Source organism: Bacillus rossius, chromosome 2 (assembly GCF_032445375.1).
Source record: "Bacillus rossius redtenbacheri isolate Brsri chromosome 2, Brsri_v3, whole genome shotgun sequence".
NCBI lineage: Eukaryota > Metazoa > Arthropoda > Insecta > Phasmatodea > Bacillidae > Bacillus > Bacillus rossius.
In genome coordinates, this window is record NC_086331.1 from 62,269,723 (window position 1) to 62,292,219 (window position 22,497).

The 22,497-nt window shown below is 41.4% G+C and overlaps 1 protein-coding gene across 1 annotated transcript in view; it reads left to right on the top strand.

The window, feature by feature from the left end:
• The window catches only part of LOC134529322 (uncharacterized protein KIAA2013 homolog), a 138,981-nt gene extending 125,132 nt beyond the window's left edge, over nucleotides 1-13,849 (top strand). The window contains exon 12 of the mRNA XM_063363266.1: nucleotides 13,487-13,849. Within this exon, the coding sequence (XP_063219336.1) occupies nucleotides 13,487-13,497 (11 nt within the window). The 3' untranslated portion in view covers nucleotides 13,498-13,849. The remainder of the gene's footprint in view (nucleotides 1-13,486) is intronic.
• Nucleotides 13,850-22,497: the final 8,648 nt, after the last annotated feature.

The following is a 22,497-nucleotide window of genomic DNA, read 5'->3' on the forward strand; positions in this document are numbered from 1 at the left end:
AAAATAAACATCTCCATGAGCCAACATCAGTTTTTAATGCAGTTTATAGTCGTCAAAGTCGCAAGACATAGATTTTAACCACGTTCTACGACTAGCTTCTTACAACTGTACAAACAATCTCAAAACTGTTGTTACGACTGTCATTGTAGAACTGGCTTTTACAGATTTTGTGCATAACCTTAAAAATACATAACTTCAAATTTGTGAACTAATTCATGTTGTTAGAGACTTAGTATAATTATTTTTATAGCAGGTTTTTCTTAATTTACATAATATATTTTATTTATCCATAAAAAACAAGTATTTAAAACCAAGTATTAAAAGCTTTATTGTATTTAATGTTAATATTAGAGAATTAGAAGGAGTCTACTTAAAATAAATTTATCTAGAAAACAATAATGCACAAAATCTATTGCTTTGCTAAAAAGTTACGACTTACCTATAAAAGACATTCATTTCAAGTTTGTTTTATTATAACAGATATATATATATATATATATTGACGTCGCCCGGGCCTGCGGCCCCTTTGAGCCCGATATGACACCGCCCAAACACCATCTCTGTTCAAACCTCCCGCTCGTGTGTGCGTGTGTTGCTAGCCCGGCAAGAGGGCGCTTAGATGCAGTGTGCCGCACCCCTAATATATATTAATAAATATTGTAATCCTTTTTCTTTTTGCCCCGAAATAGTGTCACAACGGCTATGTATGCGTCTTTTGTTTAACTAATTCATGATGTTTTGTTATTTAATAAGTGCAAGCACGAACAAGGACGCTCCCTAGCGGGCGGCAGAGGAACTAGCATTCAACTTCATTTAAACCATTTTATTCATATAAGTAACTATTACAGACGGTCTGGACTTGGAAGTAATTTACTAATTTTTGTAAAATTATTTATGTATTTTCTAATAGTAACCCGGGGCACGCCACAGCTGAATTGTAACGGTAATTGCTTTCGGCGCGAAGGGGCGCCATGTTGCCTCCCGCAAGCCATGAGCTCACCCCAGTCTCTCTTTCCCGCCGGCCGAGGGCGGACGTGTCTGTACCTTGAGGCAACCACGTGCGTGGTCCGCCTCCTCACTTAATCTGATTCGTGCCTCGGGCGTTTATAGCTGTATCAACAGAGGATCGTGTAAAGACGTGTACCGTGAGTAGAATAAAAACCAATTAACTGAGTTACGTGTTTTGTGTTCGGGGGCCACGTGGGTCCTTAACCTGGTCAGCGGCGTGTGGGACGCCCTGAGAGCCCACTGCGACAATTAGGAGCGTGCCAGACGCTGAGAGCGGGCTTAGTTAGGGACAGGAGCTGCGTAAAACATCAGGAGGGCTAATATCTCGCCGCACACGGGCCACGTAACGCACTGAGTTAGAGTCTTCCAGCCGGGTCCACGTGCCCACTCACGTGGTGGCGCCCATTAATCTCCACCGATATTCCCACCTCAACACCGGTACGCCCTCAATATATATATATCTGTGTGTGTGTGTAAAACGTAAAATAGGATTCATTAAAGGGGATACAGAACTTAAGGCTTTATACAACAAAATCATTACAGATTTTAAGCAAGTATACATTATAAACAAGCTACATATTTAAATAAATTGATTTAGTTTATTACACTCGGTTACATTTCGTGATTCTTGTCTGCATTTGGCAGTGATGTTGCCACCTACCACCTACCCATCACCACTTAAAAGTATTAATGCTAAGGCAGGTAGTGGTTTGTTGGAGATTTATTTTTTCAGATGGTCTTTTGGTTCTGCTAAGCCTTCTTCTTTAGGTGATCTTTTACTAATTAATGTTTGCAAATGAAATGGTGTGTTTTGTCTAGAGTTTATTTACTATTTTCATGTTAAAATTAGTGCTTTCATGCTGTTGTTGATATCTGTGTGAAATGTCAGTTTTTATTTGTTTTAGGAAAGTGAATGTGACAGATAAAAGGGAGTGAAGAGATTATGCAGTGGATGTCTTCAGGAAATGCGTATGGAACTCACATTTGAGCTCTCTTAATGCTGTGCAAAATTTGAAATTTGTTGAAATCAAACTTAAAATTGTAGTCATTGGTATTAGGTTCGGACAAAATTTTAATTTTCGAAGCTTCGAATGTAAAGAGATTAGGTATTTTTTCTGAACTGATCTGCAATTAATGCTTGTATTTAGTAGAAATTAACTACATACCAGCAATAAAATTTGAACTATTTTAAAATGAACAAAATCAAGCAAAAATACTACTGTTAATCATGGTTAAAAATAAGTCGATAACCAATTAAAATGATTCCACTCCTAATATGTATACAACAGAAAAACTGGTCACTCTAGATGGTGCAAACATTTTACTTCTCACTAAAGGAGGTGTTTAATTGAATTTATCTATCTTTTGGCTTTGAAACTCTTGCCTACATACTTTTCTTTTAATTTATGTATTATAAATGTTTATCACACTATTTATGTACTGTAATTAGTCTCGTGAGCATTTTAAATTCACTACTGTGTATAATTTTCTTTCCATGTGTAGTATAAAATGCAATTTAAATAACCTTATACAATATATCAAATATGACAAATTGAATATTTTGAATACAAATTGAATGTTTCAAGGCCGCTAGGCTACTAATTCCATAACATAGAAGAAAAGTGGTTGCAAGTACTCACAGGATAGCACTTGTAGGTAAAAACACATACGAGGACAGCACATTTTCACACGGCTGCGCGATTCACGACATTTCGATGGTTTTAACCATCTTCTTCAGGTGAAGGTAGAAATTGCATGTCGTGCTTGTTTTAGTCACTTTTATATCTTGTAAATGCATTAGTTATACAGCACAATCTTGTAGGTTACATATCTTTACTTATAACCTGTTAACCACATACAACACACACTGAGATGGCGACATACCGCCTTCAGTTGTTACTCACTACACAAGGTTGCCAACTCTAACATAGATAACATCTACAACACCTTCCCTCTTCTAGATTAACTCTTGACAAATCACTTCTTCAATTTTAACATTAAAATACTGACTGCTTACACATAGAACACTGCACAGAATAAACCCTGCAACACAGAGTACACATAGGATACAATAACACATCATACTAATAGACAAACACAGAGATCTATAACACCTTCCCTGTCAGAGGCTAGTTACATGTCATTATTCACAGATCCATTCACAGATCCAATCTCTTCACTGGCTTGACCACCCTTCCACTTCTTGTTATGGTACACTGTCCTGTGCCTGGCTCAAAACCTCGGAAGTCTGATTCCAGTGGGGACGAGCATGAAAGTGGACCCAGCTCCTTGCTACCATGATGCAACTCTGCGTTGCCTGACTGGGTTCCACAATCAACTTCCATCAGGACCGGAGTGGCCACTTTTGGCTGCTCAGACACTTTTGACTTCCGAATGTGGATGACATTTCGACGAACTGTTTTACCTCGTGACATGCGAATCCAATACGAGCGGGGGGATGAATGCTGCCCTACTATCACACCAGGCTCCCAGGTGGCAGAACTGCTTGTCCTGACAACTACCCGGTCCCCCCTGACAAGCTGCACCTCCTGTCGTCGAGCTGTTCTGTCATGAAAACCCTTCATCCGTTGCTCCTTGGAGACAAGAGCCCGAACCACATGACGAGGCTGGATGACCTTAGGTTTCAGGGAATTGTACGACACAGGTAATTTGGTCCTGAGCTGTCTATTGAAAAGCAACTGAGCTGGGGACCAGTCCAAACCAGGAAGGGGAGTTGTCCTGTATTCTTGAAGCATCTCTCTATAGTCAGTTCCTTGGCTTTTCCGCAATAACATTTTACTGACTTTAACCCCCATCTCTGCCAGCCCATTGCTGCGTGCATAATGGGGACTGCTAGTACACAACTCTATTTCATGCTGAGCGAAGAATTGACGGCACTCATGAGAGCTAAAGGGATTATTGTCTGCCCACAAAAGTCTTGGAAAACCATGAGTGGCAAAAACAGTTTGCATAGCTTGAATCACAGCAGTAGAAGATTTTGCCGAGAGTTCACAAATATCGATCCACTTAGAGTATTTATCCACGAGAACAAGGTAAGGTTTTCCCGCAAATTCAAAGATGTCTGCACCAACATGTTCATATGGGAGATTTGGAGTGGGATGTGGATGCAACGGCTGCGTGAAATTGGCTGGGCGGAACATTTCACAAATCGAACATTGTTGGATGAAAGTAACAATATCTGATGACATTGAAGGCCAATAAAATAACTGGCGGCCTTTGGATTTGGTTTTGGTTTCTCCACAATGGCCTTCATGAAGTAATTTGAGTACGTATTTCCGCAGGGATAAGGGAACCACTACTTTGTCACCAAGAAATACAATGTCCCCTTCAAGGCACAGATCGTCCTTCAGTTTGTAATAATGCTTACAGTCTTTAGGCAATAGATTATATGCTGGCCAACCGGACTTACAAAATTTGGATACTAGACTCAATGAGGGATCTTTACCTGTTTCCGACTGGAATTGGGTCAGACGCTGTTTGGACATGGGCAGGTGTTTGCTAACCGAGTGAACTACCTCCATCATTGCCAGGTCTTCAGGTACTTTGTCCAGAAGATAGGCTTGTGACAGGTGATCTGCAAAATACATGAACTTGCCCGGTAGATAGGTTACATCCAGGTCATACTTGAGCAGCTTTAGGCGTAACCTCTGAAGCCGTGCTGAGCCAATTTGATGAATAGACTTGGCCATTACATTAACAAGGGGCTTGTGATCAGACTGAACTTGCACAGTTCTACCATAAATATAGTAATGAAATTTGGAGGCAGCAAATGAGACAGCCAACAGTTCTTTTTCAATTTGGGAGTAGTTTCTCTCTGAGTCAGTCAGTGACCTGGAAGCAATATGAACAGGTTGAAAACCATTCGGGCCTTGTTGAAAGAGAGTAGCTCCCAAACCATTCTGCGATGCATCACACTGAACTATAAGAGTACATGATGGGTCAAATGTTGCCAGAACCGGTGCGCTAGAAACTAAGGACTTAAGATGAGCAAAAGCTGCATCATGACATGGCAACCAGGCCCATTCCACATCGGACTTCAGGAGGTCGTACAAAGGGCTACAAATACTGGCCATGTTAGGGACATAAGAACGGACATAATTGAACATACCTAAAACTCGTTGGACTTCTTTGCGAGAACTGGGTGCAGGGAGACTGGTTAAAGCTCGAACTCTCTCTGGATCCGGTGACATTCCCTCCGCAGAAAATATATGACCAACATAGCGAACCTGCGAAACTTTGTACTGCAGCTTGTCAGCATTAAATTTTATCCCCAGACGTGCAGCACGCTCAACAACCTGTTGCGTACACTCATCATGTTCTGTTTCAGTTCGTCCGGTGCACAAAATATCATCAAAAAAAAATCACCACACCTGGAATGTCACCGAAATTCTCTTCAATAAACTTCTGAAAGGTCTCTGGCGCATTGGTAATGCCATATGGCATGCGCAGGTAGCGGTAGCAACCAAAGGGGGTGGAGAAGCAGCACTTCAGAGATGAATCTTCGTCCAACTGCACCTGATGGAACCCCTCCTTGAGATCAAACACTGAATAGGAGCTTTTGCCAGTCAGCTTCTCCGACATCTCTTCGAGTGTAGGGATAGCGTGATAGTCCCTCACAATAACCTTATTAAGTTCCGTTGGATCCAAACAAAGTCGTAGTTTGCCAGTAGACTTTTCAACGAGAACAAGGTTGCTTACCCAGGCTTTGGGATCAAGTTTATGCACTTTACATATGACCCCTTTCTGAACCAGTCTATCTAGCTCCTCTTTTAAAGCCCCTTTTATAGCCCGGGGTACTCGTCGTGGAGGTTTGTACACAGGCTGGCTAGCATCCCTTATACGTATTTTGCATACTTGCGGAAAGCAGCCAATACCCGAGAATACTTCAAAATTATTCTTAACAAAGCTGTCTTTAGCAACTTCAGTAGTAGAGTGAACGCTTTTAACCAGGTTAAAGTCAACACAGGACTGCAGTCCCAGCAGTGGGGTGCTATCAGAATCAATAATAACAAACTGTGTGTAGCGTTCGTGTCCCTTGACAGAACACAGTAACTCAACGACTCCCGTGGCGGGAAGAACAGTGCCACCCCAAACTTCAATTTTAAGAGCCGTTGGTCTAACTTTAAACTGTTGATTTACTTTCTTAAATAACTTGAGAGGCAGGATATTGACCTCAGACCCTGGGTCTAGTTTTATGTCAATGGGCTTGACCTCAATCAACACTTGCTCCCTCCACTCATTAGGATGCGATGTTTTAGAACTGCGAGGGCTTACAGAATGAATGACTACAGTGTCACAATACAACGATTCATTGGAGGAATGTTCTACTTTCACCTCCCGCACTTTGCGAACTTTACACGACACAGCAAAGTGGTTTAAGATACCACATTTGGCACACTTTTTCCCATAGGCGGGGCACTGCCTGGGTTTGTGCTTGGTTTGGCACCTGGAACATGTGTACTCACCATTGCTACTGGCTGCAGGGTGAACATTGGCCCTAGGTTTTGCAAATTGCCCCTTTCTTGTTGCTACGAAATCGACCGGTGCCCTTATACCATCCTGAAAGCAAGTCTTGGCCTGAATTTCTTTGGCTTGCTGTTGACTCTGTTCAACCAGCCGACAGTGTGTCACTACTTTAACCAATGTTGCATTCTCCATTCGCAATAGCGCCTCTCGAGACGTTGAATCCCTAATTCCCTGAACAATACGGTCTATCAGCATGTTTTCCTCTTGTGGTACGGGACGATCATAACCGCACGGTTTCACTAGCCGACGACAGTCCGTCAGGAAATGGTCAAAAGTCTCACCCTCATGCTGTACACGCTGGTGAAAAATGAATCGGTCGTAGAGAGGATTGGTTTTGGGCGCTACAAATGTTCTATAAGCATCTTTCACTTTACTAAACACTAACTTGTCCGCTGCAGTAATGTCAAACGTTTCAAATAGAGACCGTCCTTGCGAACCAAGCATGTTCTTCAGAAGGGCAATCTTCACCTTGTCAGGGCACTCATCCTGACCCGTGGCGATCAAGTAATTGTCGAAGTCGCCCTCAAAAATTTCCCAGGCCTCACGTGCAGTAGAGCTCTGCAAATCAACACTCTCTGGAAGTTTCACAATATTGAGGCCGGCCATCGCAAACATCAGTCACTCAGAAGCTCGGTACACTAATAATCCGAGAAACATCCACAATCTCGTATGCCACACACCAATTCTATTCTCTCTGTAGAATGTGGATAGCGCGACCAACCATGCTTGCAGGTTCATAAATCGCAAACAAACATCCCTGTGAAGAACTATACATGAATAGGTTACATGAAAAATCCACGAGACTGCGCCATGTTTTAGTCACTTTTATATCTTGTAAATGCATTAGTTATACAGCACAATCTTGTAGGTTACATATCTTTACTTATAACCTGTTAACCACATACAACACACACTGAGATGGCGACATACCGCCTTCAGTTGTTACTCACTACACAAGGTTGCCAACTCTAACATAGATAACATCTACAACAGTGCTATCCTGTGAGTACGTGAAGCTACCTGTCTTCTATGTTATGGAGGAAGTGAATAATTTAAGTTGTGTACTACTCACAATTATATGAAATTATTCAAACTTAGATTTTAATTTACAAATATTTTCAATGTTTATACTAAGTTTATAAAAGTAGTCAATGCTTCAAGTGGTCTGATTTAGAAATAACTGCCTGCAAGACCCCTCAAGCATTTATTTCAATAATTCTAAATATGTAATTTTAATTCATTATAATAATTTGTTGCAAATAACTGAAATCATTCATTACACATACTTAGTCAGATGATGAATTTTTTTAAAAAACTATTTTTGTTAAAAGTTTGTGGTTATTTTAACACATTCGATGAAAGATAGTGTTAAATAATGTAGTACCTACCATCCATTTGTTATAATTGTATGATAGCATTCATTTTTGCTTAGCATACCACTTTTCTTTCTACTAAACTGTGTTAATTTAATTACAAGGAGAAAAATATTTAGTTTACAAAGTTTCCTTGGTCATAACAGAAGTTACTCACTAAATACATGATTATAAGTAGAGTGAAGCTCACCTAAGAAATTTTTGTAAGTACTGGCCAATTTCTCTTAACAAACTAAAAACTTCATAATATGTCTTGTTTTATTAATAGAGAGTAATTAAATTTTTGGAACCTAATTAATCAGGAAAACTTCTTAAAAGGTTTGCTGTGCTTTAGTAAAGTTATAATGTTCATGAAATTTGCCAATTTCATATTGTAGGCAGATGTTAAACTGCAACTACATATGTATTTACTTAAGCAGAGTTACTAAACTGTTGTATTTTATTGGTTTCTGTTGTAAATTTTTGGTAGGGTAACATGAGTGGCCACAAGAAAGGCGTACAGGCTATAGTAAAAGAACGACAACCACTTGCACCATTTATTCATTGTGGGGCACATTCTGTTAATCTTGTGCTTCATGACGCTTGTGACGCTTCAGTTGTTATTAGAAATGCTTTGCAATTGGCTAACGATCTTGATGTTCTTTTTAGTCAATCACTCAATGCTAGACACGAGCTTAAAAAAATAATGGAACTGAAATCTAGCTCTCCAATAATGAATATCACAAGTATAAAGGCGGGTATCCATATGTTGCCTGTCAGCCGTTGCGTGTCATCGTAACGTATAAACCCCTGACACGACACGGTGCAACGATGTTAGAATTCCTACCGTGTCATTCATCCGTTGCAACGTATCCGTATCAAAAACAAATGTTACATCCCGTTACACCAGAAGAGCAGTGTATAGCCATGAGCGCAACTCAGCTTGCAGCAGCAGCCTACATTTGCATACACTACATGCTTAAAAAAAGAAAGAATAGAAAGTCACCTCGTTGGTGGATGTCAAAAGTATTTACAAGTAGAGAGCTGTGCGGTGGTTCAGGTTTGTTGGCTGATTTGAAGTTTCAGGCAGTAAGTGGACTATACAAGAACTTTACGAGAATGCATCCGACGGAATTCGAATTTTTGTTGTGTTCGATTGGGCCGAAAATTCAGAAGAAAGATAGCCATTTCAGAAAAGCCATCTCCGTGCAGGAAAGGCTGGCAGTAACACTGCGCTTTTTGGCCACCGGTGATTCATACCTTCAATACCTTTTCAAAATCTCGAAACAGTGTATAAGCAAAATTGTTCCAGAAGTATGTGCTGTTATTGTGAAAACCCTGGAAGAATACATTGAGGTAAGTTACATGTTTTTTTGTTATAAAACTGTTTAACTCTGTACAAAGATGGGTCCGGGGGGGGAGAGGAAATGTAGACATTCGTTATTTTTGTTTAATTCTCCAACAATAAGCTTTAGTGATATAATTTAAGTTTATTGATTTGTTTTAACAAAGGTTGGTTTAACAAAAAAAAAAACACTATCATAAATGTCTTTAAAATGATTTATTGCTTATAAAGTATTGATAAGGACCTACATACATAAAACAATGCACATAATAATTTATATCAGATCCTCAATGATGTAATCGTCAGAAAGCGTAGGTGATGACAACTGAGAACTGTTGACACTCACAGCATTAGGTGACATGGGAAACTGTGGTATGTCAGAGTGACTGGGTTGAAGGTAGGGAATGACACCTTGCTGAGTAGGAGAGTTAATAAGTGGATTTGTGTAATATCCCTTATTGGCCCTTACAAATATGTTCATTATTTCATTTTGAACTACACAGCGTACTTCATCGTTGTATAAGCGTAATTTTGAAGCAACAACATTGCCGAAGTGACTACATTCGTCATCCTTATTAGACGATTCGAGCAGAATCCCAAAAGCCTTTTCCAGACGCTCATCCTCAGATATTGCTGATGGTGCTTTCTTCCGCTTGCGCCTTGACTGCTGGAGCGATTGCAAGGTGGCTGTGGCTGACGCCACACTTCCTTCTGAAGTTACAGCAGGGGACAGTGTTCCTACTGTTTCTCCATCCACCAAAGTCTCTCCCAAGGATTCATTTTCATCGCCATTAGTTTGGATCTGAAATTCAAAACAAGAATAAAATATTCTATGGTATGAAACGTTTACGAGAAATCGATTGTTCTCAAAGTCATTCAAAATATGCATTAAGAAATATCTCTTAGTGTGTTTTATTTAATTTCGATCTACAAATGTTAAAATTAGTATTTAAGTTAATATATTCATGATTCATTATGTTATGAACTTTATAATATATATTAACATACACATACGTATGTGCGAATGTTAAGCACATGGTTATGTTTTGTTCCAGATACCGAAAACACCAAAACAGTGGTTAAAAGTAGCTGAAGAGTTTGAAACAACATGGAACTTTCCACATTGTGTGGGGGCTATTGATGGGAAGCACGTGATTCTGCAAAGTCCAAGAAAAAGTGGTAGTGAGTTTATAAACTATAAAGGCTATTTTAGTGTTGTGCTTTTTTCTTTAGTTGATGCTAACTACAACTTCATGTTTGTGGACGTGGGCTGCCAGGGTAGAGTTTCAGATGGAGGAGTGTTCGCTAACACTGAGTTGTACAAACAAATGGAGGAAAACCGCTTAAATCTGCCTTGGCCTACACCTTTAAATGGAAGAGACCAAGAACTACCATTCTTTTTCCTTGGAGATGAAGCATTTGCAATGTCTGAAAATCTTATGAAAGTTTATCCAGGTTACAACCCCAAAGGGTCTAAAGAAAGAATTTATAACTACAGGGTTTGTAGGGCACGCAGAGTAGTTGAAAATGTCTTCGGAATAGTGTCATCAGTGTTCCGAGTCCTAAGGAAACCAATGCTTTTGGAACCAGAAAAGGCTTCACTTATTGTATTGACAATTTGTCTGTTACATAACTTCCTACGACGAAGAACCGATTCATTTGGATTGTATACCCCACAAGGAACATTTGATTCTGAAGAAGCTGGTGTAGTTGCAGATGGAAATTGGAGAGTAGGCCTATCTACACCTGATACGATGGGTTCACTCCTGCCTATCAGAAGAATACCCAGGAGAACAAAATCTATGCTTGTAAGAGTAAGAGAGGAACTCGCAGACTATTTTATGGATGAAGGGAAACTAGCATGGCAAAATAATTATTAATGAGAAGTGATAGCATATCAATAAGTTTTACTCACTGTACTTAATGTTGGTCTAGGCTTATTCTTGTCCCATATAAATTTCAGAGCTTCAAATGCGAACCAGTGGCTTTTGTAAACTTGATCCGCACCTGCAAAACAAAACACTTTGTTGTAATGTTTTTACATCAAGTAACTTATGTTATTGTACACATTAATGTAGCTCAGTGTTATATTTCATAACACATGATATATCTTTTAAATACATTATGTGTCAATATTCGCGCTATCTCGCTGATTATGTTTGTATATATACCTGACCCTGTGAGATAACTCCGTGCGCTAAAATATATACATTTGTGGCACACATTATTAACAAAAAAAAAATAACAGTATCCAATATTTACTTCAACAATTGTCATCTTATATCCGTTGCAGTATTTATAATTTTTTGTTTATTATTTGGGATTTGTACTAAAATCTCACTTTATTGTCATTATTTTGTATAACCACTAATTTTGCAATTTTTTAGGAAGAAATTTTAACTGCTTTCTTATCAGATGATTTAGTTGACTTACAAACTTAAAGTTCAATTTGAAATAATTTCTACTCTTAAACATGGGCAAAAACGTTGACAATTTTCTCTTTGAAGAACGCACAGTTACCTACATTAGCTCATAAAACTGATAACACGCGTTACTCTTGTGTGATAAAGTTATGTGACGCGTATAACTACTTGCAGCATTGGTTTTTCTGTTATTGTTTTACCTTTTTAATTTGTACTCATCTCTAACAAAAATGTTTGTTCCAAATTTATACATAAGGGGTTTTAAATTAACTAGATATTGTTTATGGAAATTTCCAATCGCACTGATAATTGTAATTCACTCACCTTTACCGGTACCCATGCTCTTTTTCATTTTCATTCTTTCTCGCCGCAGGGCTGCTAGAAGATTCTCCATTTTCTTCTTTAACTGCTCAACTGGTTTCCCCATTTGTGTACCAATTTCTTCCCAGGCATCTTCTTTCCACCATTTATTACAATGGTCTGGGTGCTGTGGATCCCAAATCACACTCCTTTCTTTATAAATTTCAATCAAATGAACTGTCTCCTCTTTAGTCATTTCCATTTCGCCAAATAAAAAAAACGTACACTTGGAACGACAAACAGGAAATAAAAACGAACAGGCACGATGTTCTCTCGTAGCTTCACGCTGAGTGTGTGAGCGAGCAACGGAAGAATGACACGCCACCCGTCCACACTGGTTCTCTCGTCGAGCCGTAACTTCCTTTGAAGTGACGGCAAAATACCGACAACTGGCGGATCGAGCCCGTTGCGTATCTTCGTGTCAAGTTTTGACACGCAACGCTGCAACGAGTCCCGTCCACATATGAACATTTTGGTTACGCCACGGGGCCACGATACGGTCGTTTGTAACATATGGATACCCGCCTTAAAACTCTCTGTCCTACGAGGTGGGTTTACCGAGGAAGTCAGCTCGATAAAATTTTGCAAAACTATGGTTTGCTTCTAGAAACACTAGAGCAGTTGAATGCGGAGAAAAACTGTCATGCTCATGGTTTGTTAGAACAATTCTAATCAAGCTCAACTGTATTGGGACTTGTAATGGCCAAACATGTAATTGAGAAATTATAAGTACTCAACAAGGCATTGTTCACAACAGACTGTTAGTGGAATGATGGAAGCAGTTACTCTGATAGAAGACTCAATCAAAAAAATGAGATCTGAAGTGGAATTTCAAAATATACTTACTGAGGTAAACAGTTTTACTACAGAGCACAACTTGAAAGAGTTGCAGTTACCAAGACAAAGGAAACCACCGAAATGTTTCACTGGGCCAGCAGATGCTTTTGAAGCAACAACTGTTGATCAATATTTCCGCAGAGAGTTCATGATTGTCGATTCTGCTGTTAGTGAGCTGCATTCCAGATTCAACCAAGAAGGCATAAAGAAAATGCAGAAGCTGGAGGACTGTTTTCTCAAGGGAGAAATTTGTGACGAGCTAGCAAGTTATCCAGAAGTGAATTCTCAGTTACTGAAGACTGAAGTTGAACTATTTTTGAACAAGCATAAGCCAAAATCTGTTAAGGATGTATCAAAAATACTATTGAACTCTGTGCTAGAAGTTAGGCAGCTGTTTTCAAATATAAAAGTGGTTTTGAGATTGCTGTTTGTTGTACCCAGCTCTTCTTGTTCAGCTAAAATAAGTTTCAGCTCTCTAGGAAGGCTTAAAACTTATCTCAGGTAGGTATGTTCGATTTTTAGTGAAACATTAAAAAAATTATTTGGCTTTAATAAATATTGTTTTTGTACTTTCATGTGTCGGAAAGTAATTACCATTACATTTAATTTTTCAGATCAACTATGACACTGGCAAGACTTAACCATGTAGCTGTACTACATGCTCATCAACATGAGCTGGACATACTTGATTTAAACGTCATCACGTCTCAATTTATAAGTAAGAATGAGAGACGGGGGACATGTGTTTGGTAAATGATAACAAGCTACAGGCAGTCGGGCACTAGTACAGCAGAAAGACTTTAATACAAAAAAATGTACAGTGTTATTTAAAGTATCGAATAGTGACATGTGCTGGAGATTTTAAATGTGTAGGGCTAATCAGTCAAAGTATTCGTGACATAAGATGTAGCCTATTATGTGGACAAGAAGGAAAAGTTTATGAATTATAAATATATTTTTTAATGTTTCCAAGTGTACATGTTTTTTAAATTTAGATTGAAAATATCATAAATGAATTAGTAGTTGTAGAAAATAATTTATAAAAATATCATGATTGTAAAATAATACTATTTAATTCCATTCGAGTAAAAAAAAAAGAGAGCTTGTGCCCTCCCTGCCTTCTGCCCAACTTTATTTGTAAATCCTTAACTCATCAAATTTTATCTTAAGGAAACAATAATAATTTTAACATTGATGTATCCAATGGTTAGATACAAAAACTGCTTAAAAAGCGCTATTTTGCACTTTTAAAATCAAAATTTTCCGGTGGAGGACCCCCGGACCCCCCATCTTAGTAGGAGGGGAATGGGTTTACATGACATCAAAATCATTATTTGTCCCCCCCCCCCCCCCCCTCCAACTTTATGAACACAGCTACGCCAATGTTTAGAAGGCCGGAACAATCTGGAAGGTCGGAGGATGAGGAGGAGGAAGGAGGGAGGGGAAGGGCCAAGGAAGGGAGCAGAGGCAAGAATGGACTGGAAGAAGGGGGGGACGAGCCAAGGAAGGGAGGAGAGGTAAGAACGGACTGGAAGAATCTGGCCATTCTTCAACCCCTTTTCCTAAAGTGGCCCTGCCTGGACGCGGAAAACATGACGAACAGACATCCTGTGCTTGAGAGATCGGCGAGGTCCAGCATAGGAGCAATAGCTGCCGTCGATGGAGCGGCGAGAGGATCTCGTCCTAGATATGATTTGCTGGAATTCCAGAGAAGCTCCGACGAATCACGTCCTCCCAACCAGGGAGGGGGGGGGGGGGGACTCCAGTCGGAACCGAAGAACGCAGCCGAGGGAGGCTGTCCGAGGAACAGCCCGAAGGCAGTTCCATCACCAAGAGCTCCGAGACCGCAGGAGGCTCACAGCGGTGCAGGGGCACTCAGCCGTAGCCACTATAAACAGTCTCAAAAAACACGCAGGAGAAAGAGCACTCAGGCCTCCTCAGGGCAACCAGCTATCAGGAGTAGAGAAGCAGTGAAGCGAAGATATCGCCCCAGCGAAGATATCGCCCCAGGCAGGGAGCCACGAAATGGTAAAAGGGGGGGGGGGGGGGGGTTGATGCTGATGTCACCCCGCAGAGATGCCTCCCGGTGAGGTGATGAAGATGACAGCGCATGGCTAGGATGACCTGAAAGGGGTAAGGGGAAGGGAACCAGACAAAGAATGCCCATCCAAAAGAGTAAAAAAAACTTAAATAAATAACAACACACAACGATCCTCGAGGATCACAAGTATAACATTTGCAATAATGAAAAGATTTGCACATCGTGAATACAAAGCCATAATACAGGGCTAGCCCCTACAAATTACCCCACAAAGGGCTTAAGATGCGATACATGAGATTTCCTAAACCTATTCTTACGTTGCAAATCATTTAACAACTTGTTAGGTCCTAAAACCTTATTAACAATAAATGGCCCTTCATAAGAGGGCAAGAGTTTGCAATTTATTTTGTTTGAAAAGCTTGGGAGAGTAAATGACTTACACAGCACCTTGCTGCACACCTGAAAATCATGAATGGTCCTACCCCTATTGTATGAGTTCGCGACGGCCTGACGGGCCTCATCAAGATTACAAGAGATGGTATCCAACACAAGTTCTAATTCCCGAGCATCCAGACAGGCATCGAGGGGGGGGGGGGGGGCAGCCCCCACTGGTTTAATAAGGGGTGAGTGAGTTCTCGACCCAAAAAAGGAATGGATGGAGGGAAACCGGAAGCTGAATGGACAGCGGAATTCAGTGCCACAATGATAAATTCCATATCTGAGTCCCACAGGGTCTGATCGGCACGGTAAAAAGATGTAAGGATACCCTTGATTACCTTATTGACACGTTCAACCTGGTTTCCCTGAGGGAAGTAAGGCAAACTGTAGACAGCTTTGACGGCCCATTCAAACAGAAAATCCTTGTATGCAGAAGATTAGAAGTAGGGAGCATTATCGGAAACAATGATATGAGGAGGTCCAAAAAACTTAAACACCTGATTTTTTATAGCATTAACAATGGAAACAGGTTTCATGTTTTTTAGAGGTAATAGAATAACAAATTTAGAGAATATGTCTAAAACAACTATAAGGCACACGTTGCCTTTACGTGAGCGGGTTAGGGGTCCAAAGTTGTCGACATGAATAACGTGCCAGGGTGTCACAGGAGGATCAGCTGAATAAAGTCCCATTTTAGAATTATGAGCGGGTTTCGAAACCTGACAATCAAAACAAGACCTGACATAGTCTCTAACATCAGAATTAAGTTGAGGCCAGAAGCAATGAGCTGAGATTCTTCGCTGAGTTTTATCAATACCCAGGTGACCACCTACTAAGGAAGAATGTAAATAAGCAATTACCATAGGTCTGAGCATAAGAGGTACAACGACCTTACGTGCCCTACCGGAGGATCCAGTGAAAAAAAGACCTTGTTCATCCATATAAGGAATTGCTTTGTTGGACTTAAGATCATTATGTATCTGTCGGCAAAATGTGTCTTGCGCCTGCTGATCCCTGATATTAAAATACGACTCTGGAAAATTTTTAATGGAAGACACAAGTTCAGCGGGCAAGGTGTTTTGAATATCTACGGACTCGAACTAATCAGTGCAAAACATACGGGAGAGGGAGTCGGCGACGATGTTGTCCTTGCCAGATACATGGTGAATACAGTCTCAAAATCCAGCATCCCAACTTGCCAAGCTGATGGAGATGGTTGAAAAGCCAACGGAGAGCACAATTTTCAGTATAGAGGTCAAACTCGCGAGAGTCCAAATAGCTTTCGAATTTCTCCATAGTGAATCGACAGGCAAGCGCCTCCTTTTCGTAGATGCCGAGGCGTCGTTCGGATTCGGATAAAGATCGACTCGCATAGGCAATCGGTCTGATTTTTCCTTCCTCAAGATGACCTATACTGTGCCAAGGGCAACAGAAGAGGCATCCACCTTACAGGCGAATAATCTGATGAAATCGGGGAGTATCAAGACCGGGGGTTTGGTCATGCAAGCCTTTAGATCCTGAAACAACTGCTCCTGTTCGGAACCCCAAATGAAAATGGAACTTTTCTTTTTTTAAGGAATTTAAGGGTGCACTAAGAGTAGCGAAATTATCAATAAAACGTGAAAAATATCCGAGAAGGCCCAAAAATCGTTGAACTCCCTTGACATTTATGGGCTTAGGGTCCATGAGAAGGGTACCCTGCGAAATGACATAACCTAAAAATTTAACAGAGGTTTTACCAAAGGTGATTTTATCTGGATTAACAGTTAAATGAGCAGAACGCAAACGGGTAAGAACTTCTGAGAGGTGATTAAGGTGATCTTCAAAGCTGGTGCTATAAATGATGATATCATCAATGTAATTGAATACACATTTGTATTTAAGTTCCAAGAGAACATGATCCAAAACTCTACTCATCGCCTGACTACCGAAGCTGACTCCCATGGGAATGTGGTTGAATTCAAAATGTCCAAATGGGGCTGAGAAGGCAGTATACTTACGACAACTAGGGTCCAAGAGACATTGATGGAAGCTCTTGTTAAGATCGATAACTGAAAAGTAGTTAGCTTTTCCTAGATGCTGAAGAGCACTTTCAACAGGGGGGAGTGGGTACACATCGTCCTTGGCAATCTTATGGTTCAAAGGAATATAATTGTGGACCAATTGCCAGCTTATTCCGTCTTTTTTGCGAACCAAAAAAGTTGGAGTGCTAAAGTCGGATGTTGAGGGTGAAATGACTCAAACTATCAAGAGCTTGTCAATAATTTCTCACATAGCTTGGAGCTTAGGTGGAGAAACCTTATGATACGTGCTATGTACAGGGTTTTCATCTTTTAATTAAAACTTGTAGGGAAGGATGTCACATTTTCCTAATTTGGGAGTGATAACATCCGCAAATTTCTGTCTAAGGGCTGAAAGAGCTTGCTTCCGATAGGGATGACAAGACCCACTACACTGTAAGAAAATGGAACTGTTATTCTGAATTCTCAGAGCTATTTTACAAGAGGGGGCAAAGGCAAATGAAAGCTCGTGGCGATCTAAATCTAAAACGCAGCGGGTTTTGCTCAAAAAATCAAGGCCGACAGTAAAATTAGGCGAGACACCGGGTACAACTATGAATCTCCAATCCCACGAGAAATGCTTGGTCTTGAAATGTATGACAACTGATTTGCACGAGCGTAGACACTCATCATTAGCAACACAAATATTAGCATAGTCGTCTGAGGAGACACAGGAAGAAAGAGCTGTAAAGTGACCAAGCAATTGTTGCAAAAAAATTTCACTAATCACTGAGCGGGAAACACCAGTATCCACAAGGGCAGGAAAGAAACGATCGCCGATGTACACGGACAAGAAATGCAAAAATGAATAGGAAGAGGTTTTTCTTTTGAGACGACAGAGCTGGCCTCTTTTCCGCCCTGTCATGCGGAGTTTAAGGACAATTGACTATAATGCCCCAAGGCTTTGCAGGAGAAGCACTGCCAGCTATTAATGTCTACACGTGGCTGGGTGCAATCCTCGGTAATGTGTCCAAAGACACAACAGTTCACGCACCGAGCACGTGTATGGACGGACTGAGGGACGACCGAGGGCTGCTTCTTATTGCGAGGAGGAGTTATATTACTGGAGCCGCAGCTAGGCACGCTATAATATGATGGCCCATTAACCTTATGTAATGCAGGGACCTGCCTCTGAGTGCTCGAAGCACTAGGATCAGAAATCATACTCACTCTGTGTTTACCCAACTCATGTGTACGTGGCCCTGAGTGTGTCCTTGCTGTGGAGGGAAATTCTGATTCATATTTACTGATAGCGATGAGGCGCGCCTCGACCTCGCTGCCCCAAGCACGCAGAGACATGAAAGAAGTAGGTGGGGAAAGCACACTACACTAACTGAAAACATGAGGACCAAAATTTCCTAAAATAAGTTGCACGAGCTCAGCTTCAGGAGTGTCAATCTCTAACACAGTAGCAAAGGCCAAACGCTATCAATAAATTGAGACACAGGCTAGTTTGAAGGCTCGCAAGTCCCCCTTTTGAACGATAATATCTCTAAGTTCCTTCACATAAACACCACAGAACTTCGTCAGCAAGGCCTTTAAAAGAGCATCAGGGGGTACCAGGGCTAAATTGGCAACACGATCGGCCTCACAGAAAAATTCTAAGATGTGTTTGGGATCGGTACGATAAAGGGTGGGTAAGGACTTCAGGACAGAAAAGAACAATTTTTGAGCGAAGGGGTCTGACGAACTTTCACTCACATCCAGTGTTGACCGCGCCGCACCGTCGCCCGCCGGGAGCTCGCTTGATCTGCGCATGAATTTAACGAGCCTGGTACGCATCGCTGCCACAGTGTCCCCGTCTTCCACCTGGAGTTGGTTCTCCTCCAGATATCGGATCAGTTTATCCCGGTGGAGGCGGTATAACCAGGAAACAGTTAAGCCACTCATGATGTTCAGATGTTCATGAAACACAAGTCCAAAGTGATTAGCTGCAGCAGCAGAGTTGCGCAGAGTTGAACCAGGTGGGGCACGAGTCACCCACCTGACTGCCTCAAACGTCAAAAGACACAATTATAAAAAAAAAAGAGAGCAAGTAATTAAATAAAGTAGTGCAGAAATCCATTTGTATAATGCAAACAACATGTCTATTTATTTGTTAATACTGATATGACACACTCATCATACATCATATAAGGTTGCTGTTAACTTATAAGAGAATAATACTGATATACATAACACACAGGTATAACACAGCTCGAAACCTCAATAATTTAACATCTAAGAATAAAAGACGGCAAAGTCATAATTATGAGTCGCCCCTGTGGACCTGGTAAGGCGTGGTAACAATCCAGGACAGAAAAAAAACGAGATGGCAAATCAAAAAGGGCAGAACGCCTGAATCACGCAGCCAAAGAGTGGCTTAGCATCAATAATTAATCAAAGCAGGCTCGGCGGCAAGGCAAACATCGCAAAGACAAGTGGGCATGACCAGCAAACACGAACATTAAGCCCGTCAGCAGGTTCCAGCGCCTGGAGTGGATGAAACATAAGTAAGTTTGAAATGGGCATGGCCGAGCACGCCTGCAAAAACGCCTTACCAGACACAGGGGCGACTGCGACGGGAACCAGGACCGCTGAAAGTCGACAGACGAGTGAAGTGGCCTGCTCAAATACTAGTAACCAAGCGGGCGTGACGAGGGGAAGAGTGGAGAGGGGGGAAGGGATGGTAAGGAAGGTTTAGAAGGCCGGAACAATCTGGAAGGTCGGAGGAGGAGGAAGGAGGGAGGGGAAAGGGAGAAAAGGGGGCGAGGCAAGGAATGGAAGGGAAAGAAGGGAGGAGATGCAAGAATGGACTGGAAGAAGGGGGGGCGAGCCAAGGAAGGGAGGGGAAGGAAGGGAGGAGACTTAAGAACGGACTGGAAGAATCTGGCCATTCTTCAAGGTTAATGAAGTTGGTAGCTAGGGTGTGTGTGGGGCAACGTGGTGAATGACTTGTGTTGTTGTGTGCATCCGGGCTGCACGGAAAATGGATGCGGTATAACGGTCACATTAAATGCAAATGAAGACAATCTTGAGCGTGGTTAGGCGTAGAACACAACATTGGCGACGAGGATAAATAAGTTGTAACAAAAAATGCGAACATGGTGGGTTTTATTGGTTCGGTGGGCGAGTTCGTGCATGAACGAGAGTCGTGGAAATCGTACTGTGAAAGGCTTCAATTTTATTTTGTCACGAATAAAATTATGGATGACGAGACAAACAGGCCGTGTTTTTACAGTGTGCAGTGCGAATTGTACAATCTGGTTACATCTCTTTTGTCTCCACAATCCACAGATGCTGTGTCGCAGGGAGATGTGCTTACGAAGCTAACCGACCATTTTGAGCTGAAGCCCAGCAAAACAGTGAAAACTTTCAAGTTTCTCTGCATATATCAACAAGAAAGATAGACGATCGCCATTTATGTGGCAGAGCTGAGGCGGTTGAGCACATACTGCCATTTTCCCAACTTGGAACAAATGTTTCGGGATCGGCTCGTGTGTGGAGTGAGGGACAGAGTGGTTCAACATGTTCTACTAACTAAATACAAGCTCACATTTAAAGATGCAGTTGAAATTGCAATGGCGGCAGAGGCAACTGGAAAAAACATGGCAAACTTGAGAAGTGCTACGACTGAGCATCGGGGTGAAGAGATACATAGAATTTACACAGAACGAAGCCATGACTCTAAGGAATTACGCAAAGGAACTAGATGAAGGAAAATTGCGAATTAGCCACCAAAACGGACACAGAGGCTGGTGTTACCCAGCATTGTTGGTGATTCAACGGAAACCATTTGGCAGATAAGTGCTACCATGTCAGGACAGTTTGCCAATTTGTATGAACCGGGGGCATATTGAGCATGCGTGCATCGCGAAAAAGAAATGTCAACCTGCTATGGACACAACAGGGAAATATCAGCCCCACAGAAAATTCTGTGAAGTGCAGCATTTGCAAATGGACACACCAGCTGACAATGTTGCATATCCTTTAAACAATGTACAGGAAACAAATCGGCAGGAGCCTTTGTGCATGGAAGTGTACCTAGATGGAAGACCTCTTACCATGGAAATCGATACTGGGGCAGGTCACTCCATCATCAGTTGGCAGACATTTAAATCTCTGTGGCCTCATGAACCTCCCTTAGAAAAGGTAAGGATTATGTTACGTACTTGGTCTCAAGAGCAATTATAAGTATTAGGCGTGAAGGAGGTAGAAATTGACACAAAATATGGGAAGGTGGTATCGCTTGAGCTATTGGTGGTGCAAGGAAATGGGCCCAGCTTGATGGGTCGTGATTGGTTAGAGCCACTAGGAATTGAACTTGTAGGGCTGCACCAACTTCAAGATGTGCATTTGAATAGATTAATGACCCAGTACCTTTATATATTTCACACAGAGGAGTTGGGGAGATATATGGGACCAGAGGTGTCCATCACCATTCATCTAGGAAGCAGTCCAATTTTTCGGAAGTGTAGAACTGTAGCTTTTGCACTGGGCGAAAGGGTAAGTTCAGTAATATACCGTCTAGGCAGCGAGGTGTATTTGAACCAATGTCTTTCTCAAGGTGGGCTACACCAGTAGTGCTAATCATCAAAAGTGATGGTTCGGTCAGGTTGTGTGGCGATTACAAGAGCATGCTGAACAGTGTGTCAGTAACAGAGGTATATCCATTGTCCACACTCGCCGAGGCTTTTGCGATGATTCAAGGCGGTCAAGTTTATACTAAAATTGACTTGGAGGAAGCTTACCTGCAGGTCACAGTTGATGATGCTATGGCAGAGTTGCTCACAGTTAACACAATAAAGGAACTCTTCAAGGTAAGAAGACTACCTTTCTGAGTTAGTAGCGGGCCAGCTATTTTCCAATGCCTGATATTCAAACTACTCACAGGGGTGCCAGGAACTGTAGTTTTGCTGGATGACATTTTAATAATGGGTAGTGATGCACAGGAACATTGGGACTGTGTCCACGAGGTCCCGGAGCAGTTAGAAAAGACAGGGCTCAAACTAAAAAAGTGTAAGTGTGTTTTTGCAGCATAGTCTGTGCAATTTCTGGGACATAAAGTTGATGGGAGGGGCATTCACCCATTGAAGAGTAAAGTGGA